Source organism: Lactuca sativa, chromosome 5 (genome assembly GCF_002870075.4).
Source record: "Lactuca sativa cultivar Salinas chromosome 5, Lsat_Salinas_v11, whole genome shotgun sequence".
In the NCBI taxonomy this organism is placed as follows: Eukaryota; Viridiplantae; Streptophyta; class Magnoliopsida; order Asterales; family Asteraceae; genus Lactuca; species Lactuca sativa.
In genome coordinates this window covers 291,230,333-291,238,136 of record NC_056627.2, presented here as the reverse complement: position 1 = coordinate 291,238,136, position 7,804 = coordinate 291,230,333, and the positions used below count along the sequence as shown (strand labels likewise).

At 29.8% G+C, this 7,804-nt stretch overlaps 1 protein-coding gene across 1 annotated transcript; it reads right to left on the bottom strand.

The window, feature by feature from the left end:
* Positions 1-433: 433 nt before the first annotated feature.
* Positions 434-2,329, bottom strand: LOC111910139 (60S ribosomal protein L18a-like protein). Its single transcript, XM_023905922.3, has 5 exons — positions 2,171-2,329; positions 1,654-1,709; positions 1,382-1,517; positions 1,109-1,226; positions 434-644 (listed from the first exon to the last, which is right to left on the bottom strand). Coding segments are annotated over exons 2-5 (309 nt in total). The 5' UTR covers positions 1,655-1,709; positions 2,171-2,329; the 3' UTR covers positions 434-590.
* Positions 2,330-7,804: the final 5,475 nt, after the last annotated feature.

Here is a 7,804-nt window from a genome sequence, read left to right as displayed (position 1 = left end):
AATGTTAGGTTTTTTGAGAAAACAAATGTTGGGTCTTTTTTGAAAAAACTAATAAATGCCAAAACATAGGCAATGGCACGTGAATGGGCTAAAATAGCCAAACCAAAAAGTTACCCCACTCAATGTTGAAAAAACAAAGTTTAGGTTTAAATAAAAAGTAATGATAAAACAGGAAGGTCTTTCACTCTTTCTTGTAATTAACCCTTGGAAATTCTACCCAATTATAAAATAGTTTCAGTGATTTCTTAATTGTGTCATATTTGGATGTCATTGCTATGACCACATAGGTTTCTCAAAGTACAAAATACTATAATAAGAAAATTTGAAAGTATAGGAAGGTATAATAAACAAATCAAAGAAAGTATGTTGCTGTTTCTTACATATAACCCATTATGGGTGCCATAATCATATAATTAATTAAGTAAAGATGTCATAACATTTCAATTCAACAAGTTTCATTAATGCTAGAAGATTTGTCCATGTATCAATTTACACAGTTGGCCTTTGGTTAGTGCTCTTTCTACATTGAGTTGAGTTAATATGGAAAACATCAAAAAGATTCAAAGACGTGAATGGAGACACAAAAGGAATCAAAGGACAATAACCACTACTGCAATAAGCACTGCTATTGTAAATATCAGAGCCTGAAATAAAACCAAACTTGGGTCAGTGACAAAAAACATTAAGGGCGTGTTTGGTTCACAAATCCCAATGAAATTGGAATTTGGGATTCCATTCCATGCTTGCCAAATGGATGGAATTCAATTCTGCCAACCAAACGTGTGACAGATTATGATTCTTTCAGATTCCAATTCCTTTGACAGATTCCATTCTTTCCAAAAACATTCTACGATCCATTGATAGAGGTGTAACTATATAGTGTTGACATTTTAACTAAATATATTTCCAGCACACCATAATTGTTGAACAACTTTTCTTTTTTTGTTTCTGGGGAAAAACAGTTAAACCACCTATCATAAGGGCTAACATAACCTTTGACCATTTCTAAAAGTCAAGATCATCAAGCTTCTTTTGACACCCAATTAAGAAGTAGTTTGAATAGAGTGATTATGATGATGGGATTTAGCATTCAATAAAGAATACATACCACTATTGCACTAGCAGCAAGTCCTGTTCTCTCCCTTGGATCCTTTTGATAGTAATTTCTCAAGTACAAGATTGTTGCATAATACCACAGCAAAGGGAACACGAATCCAACCAATAGACTGCAAAAACACACAACTTAATCTTGTAAGCTATATGCTTATAATATATGGGTAACTTTTTACAAATTTGCCCTCTGTGTGTTTCATTTTTAAATACTGTTTAAACATCATATATAAATCCACAGATGATGTTTCATGGTAGGAAAAGAACTCACCAAAACCATCCTATTCCACAGCCACAATAAGGGAGGGGTTCATCAAAATATGCTAGCTGAAGCTGATTATTAGCCTCTATATCTCCAATTAGTGTGTGGTTTAAATCTTTTTGTTGCTTTAAATCTGATGAAATCACTGCATGCATCAATAGAACAAATTGTTCCTCAGAATAATCAGTATAAGCAAACATATAGGTAACACCACCTTTGGTTCTTAAAGCAACAAGCATTAACATATAAATAGCTGTATGATAAACTTTAAGATTCATTACTTTGGTTGGTAAGTCAAATGTCTTTCAGGCTTTCAGCTTCTTTTTCCTTAAAAGACCTGTTAAAACGACAAACAATTAGTATAGCTGCCCTTGAATAGTTGAAGTTGAATACAACCTAATAGAAGAACAAGAACAAGTATGGATTCCTGTGGAACCCAAGTAGCAGGCGAAATGACAAGGTTTTCTCAGAATCAGTGACAAGAAATAACAAATTTTATTCATCCTCGATCGTAAAATTCTTCAGCTAATTGGTAGCATTAGGAAATCGTTCCCAATTACATGAAAAGATAATTCGGAAGATATATTCAGGTTAAGGATCAACGAAATAAGGTTCGGTAAATAAAAACAATCAAATTATAGAGAATGAACAGCTAAACGAAGCAAATGTAGTGGTGATTTACTAAAACCCTTGGTCGAAATGTAGAATCAAAAACTGCATAAGCAAATTATAACCGGATTACAAAGCAGACTTGCTTATAACAAAAGATTAGAATGTAAAAAGGAAACATAGCGCCACCTTTCCGTGGAAACGAAGCCGCGCCGTCGTCGCTGTTGGGTTTGAAGTTGGTAGACTGGATTACTGCCGCCGTCTACCTTCGGGCCCCGCCGTGTAAGATATTAAATGTGCTTATGTGCAAAATCTTAGACCATGGTCCGATAGGGCCACAAACCCAATAGCCCGAGCACCGGATCGGATCTAAATTGGTTTGACAAAAAATTAATAGAAACCTATAGAATCCTGTTAGGATCGTGTGAAACCGGTTTGGAAAAACTGAATTTTCTTTTTATATTTAAAGTTTGGAAATTACAAATAAAAAAAATGGCAATACATGTTTAAGTCTAAACAAAGCAATTTTATTGAATATAGGCACTATCCTTGTCAACGTTGACGATGTTGATATGGTAGTAATAGTAGTAGTTGTCGTTTGTTATTAATTGTTCGTTGTTTGGAATTTATATGTTGTCAATAGTATTGTGTAATTTTTCTTCGTAGTTCATAAGCAAGCTCTTGTATGGTAAGTGAATTCTATTATTATTTCTTACTCATGTATTTCTTTTCAACCCCCACAATTTCATCTTCAAGAAGTGAGGTATTTTGTATTTCATGTCTTCAAATAGTTTTTGAAGTAAATACATACTTCCACCGATATCCTAGTAGGTTTTGTTTTTCTTGGGGATTTTATTTTTCCACTGATAGAAAGAAAAAAAAAAGTCCAAAACTAACATAGAAGCTTAAACGAATATTAGATCAAGGGCCATATCCATATTGTATCCGTCATTAAGTGTGTGGTATTGTGATAATGGTTGGTTTAGTCATCCTTTAAAATATGATTAAAGACACATTTCTTTGACTATGTGCATAAGATGGATCATGTCGATTCAAAGGTTCTAAAGAATATGTAATAGAGTTTCAAGCATATAATTGTTAGTAATTTATAACAAATAATACAATATATTAGAAACTAATATTAAACATATATTATATGTTTGATAAGTTGCGAATGACAAATCGTTTTCATTCATTTAAGACAAATTACATAGATCGTCATTGTGGTTGACAAAATCGATCAACTTTAGTCTTCATGATGATTTTTTTTTGTATAGATGATCTTGTAATTTCAAAATCTTGCAAAGATAATCCTTTTGACTAACGTTGTTAATTTTATCAGTTAAGTGTCATATAAAATGATACATTTGCCCTTCATGGCAAAGATACCATTTATGTAATTTGTTCCTATCACAAGGACCATTTATATAATTTTGTCAATTATTTATTATGGTTTTATTTAATTTATTTATATTTTTAAACCTTTAGATTTTTTTTTGACGCTTTGTTTGAATATATTGTTTAATATTTTTTTGCTTACATATTTTGATGTTTTATTCTTTCTAGTTTTTTATTATGTTTTGCTCTAATACTTTTAATAATTTTTTTTCCGGAGTATCTTTTTTTTTTAATTTTTTTTTTTTTGGGTTTCTGTTCAAATACATTTTTAAAGCTATTTTATGTTTTGTTTGTTTATATTTGTTAAAGATTTCATAGTCATTGTAACCATAGTTCATAACTTAATTCACTTATAATCATGTTTTTTTTGTTTTTTCTTAATATAGATAAGGTTATTAATGCATATATTTAACTATATAACACATATAAATTTGTATATTATTATTTTTGTAAATCTTTTCATAAACATTATTTGTAAAAAAGTGTAAAAATGTTTGTTAAGCGTGAATATGATTAATATAGATTATGTACACATAGGCTAAACTGAGACCGACTTACAACTTTGTTGAGAACGACCGACTCATTTTACATTGGAGTTAATTATAATGTTTTTTAGTTATTTTTTGTTTTTAGACATTTCTTCATTTTCTAGTTATACGAATTCCGATTAGTTTATGTATAACTTGACATCCGTTTTGGATTTTGGTTAGTCTATATATTCTATCTCGCTTATCAATATTAATCATATTCATTTTAACAAACATTTTTACACTTTTTTACTATATATATATATATATATATATATATATATATATATATATATATATATATATATATATATATATATATATATGTGTGTGTGTGTGTGTGTGTGTGTGTATGTATGTATTAAAAATGATAAGTATATAACCTTATCTATATTAAAAGAACAAAAAAAACATGATTTTAAGTGAATTAAGTTACGAAATATGATTACAGTGACAATAAAATCTTTAACAAATATAAAGAATTAAAACGTAAAAAAATAAAAATAAAATAAAAACATTAAAAAATATATTTGAACAATCATAAAAAGAATTCAAAAATCATATTAAAAAAAAAACGTCAAAAAATCATTAGTAAATGTATTCCAACACACATCAAATATATATATATATATATATATATATATATATATATATATATATATATATATATATATATATATATATATATCCCGTATTATAATAAAACAGTACTTAAGACTCCACGTGTCAATTGTTCGCCCCCTTCCCATTGACTTTTCCCGGCCATAATTACTATGTGAATTTCCGAAATTGCCCGTAAACTTATTATAAACCCCTTAGCTTTTCGTCTTCTGTATTTGAATTTGAATTCGAACAACACAATCCCAATAATTCAAGCATCAAATTAGGGTTCCACCTCCTCAAATCTCTCATAGTTTGCCATAAGACGCCTTTTTGTGTAAACCTTATCTATAAAAGACCCTAATCTAGCATTCGCCACCATACGTCGTGGTCACCACCATGACTCAAACATATTTTCTCTTCAACATCTCTGTAAGAAACTTTGAGCGACATGAAGAACCATACGCATGTAGGAATTCAATTCTATATTTCTTTTGTTGATTTTGACGTGTGTTTGTTGGTTTGGAACGATATAGCTAACCTTTGATCGACTAATTTTTCTGCAACACCACAAATGAAGCTTGGTTTGGAGCGATGACAAATCAGAAGGTAGGTTTTGGTTCTCAAACCCTCAGTTCATATTTTCTCTCAATGCTTCGATTTGTACTCATGGTTAATATCTCAAACTCAACCATTTTCCATTTTCCATTTTCACAGGTTGAGGTGTGCCCTCCTTTTATGTTTACCCCCTCTGTTAAAATCGAATTGGACTGAAAGGGGGTGCATTCACTGGTGGAATTAGGTATATTTATTGGTCTAAAATTATGTATGTTGGTGTTTTAGGGAAGTGGAAATTGCTTCGATGTATAAAGAATATTAACATCTGTAATAATAGATTTTTAAAGTATGCACAATTGACAGGTTCCTACCATGATTATCAGTATTTAAAAATCAAAATATAATGTATTCTTCCTGCATTCAATTTTAATTTTTATTCCATATCAATATAAATTAACAAACAATATAATTTCCTTTTTGAAAACCTGTTTTTACAGCGTTTCTTTTGATAAACCCATTTTGATTTTGCATCTTCAAATGAAGAAGAAAGGATAAGTTGGTTATTCCTTTTTTATTTTTCTTTTGAATTCTCATATATATTCCTTTCTGGATTTCTCAAGTTCGAGATTTTATATGTTGATTACCCAGAGACCATCCCCCATCTCTAATTGCGTATATGTTTTTGTGTTTACAGGTAATTGGTTGACGATTTCATCTTCATCATTGGATATATGATTACAGGCATATTATAGGTTTTAGTGTTCTTTTTTTTCACTAAGTGATTTGACCGATGAGAAACAACATGATCTTTATGTATTGATTGGGTAAGTTTTAAAACAAATGTTGGCATGATTGGCTTTTATTTCATATTAACGAAAATATGTTCATTTTTTACATGGACTGATAAAACAATGCACCATATGTGCTCGATGAAATGTGTCAAAGAATGATTTCATGTCTTCTTCTAGAGTTAGGATTTTATAATTTCACATTCTGGAAGATTAGTGGCATTTTACAAAAGATGAATATAAGCCTTATATATTTATTTAAGTTAATTTGATAATTTTTTGATTTCTAAATCTTTTAGAAGTTTTAGGTCACCACAAAGATCTTTTATGTTAATAGAAAACAAGTGGCAAATTGCATAGGACCTTATATGGATTTATCGTTTTTGAAGTCGCCTGGAAAGATGTACGTGGCATCAATTACTTGAATGAACTTCAGGTATTTAAATTTCTCATCTTATTTCTTTATATATTTCTTTCTGGTTGATTCATGATTTAATGGGGCTTTCTTATTCTTTGAACAGACTGATACTTGTCTTGCAATAGAAGCAAAACATATGAGAAGATGGGAATTCGATAGTATATCTCAAGCTGCTTAAGGCATAACTTCATGGTTTCTAGGGATACCAAGTGAGTGTTCTCTTTTAAAACAACAGCTCAACTGCTGATTCTCAAAGCGACTCATGTGAAGAAGTAGATGAAGCTACTGAATACATGGACGCATTACTTATATTTCATTTTAATGACCATGATTTTCCATTTGAGTTACAAGACATAATTATGCCAGGCTTACGATTGCTTATTTTATTAGAAGTTGGACTTCAATCTTGTGTTATCTTCTTTCAATCATACCCAGTATTCTGCCATATATATCGGCCATGGATTGCCCTTTAGCAAGATTTTTATAAGTGAAACTGCAAGTCATGCTAACTTTTTTATTAGTCTTTCTTATCATATAAATTCATGTTAATTTTGGTTAAAGTTTATAGTTATCGTAAACGTCTCTTTGTTTTAACAGAACTAAAATGGTTGGCTGGACAATTTGGGTTTGCATATAAGGCAGAGGTTGTCAAGTGCTCTTCTCAAGATTTCTATTATAGGTACAAAACATAAGCAGTATGACCATTTTGGTCATTTTGACCTTCAAGGCTATTTTTGTCATTTTGGTCAAGATGATCATTTTTCTCATTTCAATCAAGTAAAACAAAACAAATTTTTTTTTGGTCATTATAGCTTAGCATTATAGGTTCAAAAAACACATTTGGACCATTTTGGCCATTCTAACCATTTAAGTATACTTTTGTCATTTGATCAGGAAAAACATAAATTTTTTTGGTCATTTTAAGCTTGGCAATATAGATACAATAAACACATTTGGAATTTTTTGGTCATTTTGACCATTTATTTCTACTTTTTTCATTTTCGTCAACATAACCTTTTTGGTCATTTGAATCGGGTAAAACAGGAAACGATTGATATTTTGGTCATTTTAAACTTAGCATTAAGGTACAAAAAACAAACTTTGGCTATTTTAAACTTGGTCATTTTAAATGAAAGTGTGTTGTTATTTATTGCATTTAGCCTTTTTATGTAAATGCAAGAAATATCAATATACTTTTATGATTTGTTTGTGAATTATGATTGCATCCTACTTGCATTTTGTCCTGACAAGCCTTCTAATTTGAATCTTTAAATTTTGAAATAGTATGTCGCTATAAATAGGTAGATACTTTCATTTTCAAGGAAAAGATAGCATCCTACTTTCACTTTTAAGCGGAAAATAACATGTTACTTTTATTTCTAAGGCAAAATAGCATGCTACTTCCATTTTTATTCACAAAATTAAAACTTTATTAGAGTATGTTTCTATTTCATGCATTTATAAAATAAAAAATTTAAACCTCTTGCTTGATTTCGATCATTTTTTACGTAAAAAAATAGTTTTACCTTTTTGG

Bases quoted from the DNA above. Each gene is read 5' to 3' on its own strand.
- LOC111910139 (XM_023905922.3), bottom strand. The intron at 1,227-1,381 runs GTGAGTTCTTTT...GTGTTTTTGCAG, and splicing joins TGTGGAATAGGATGGTTTTG to TCTATTGGTTGGATTCGTGT. The intron at 645-1,108 runs GTATGTATTCTT...GTTTTATTTCAG, and splicing joins TTGCTGCTAGTGCAATAGTG to GCTCTGATATTTACAATAGC.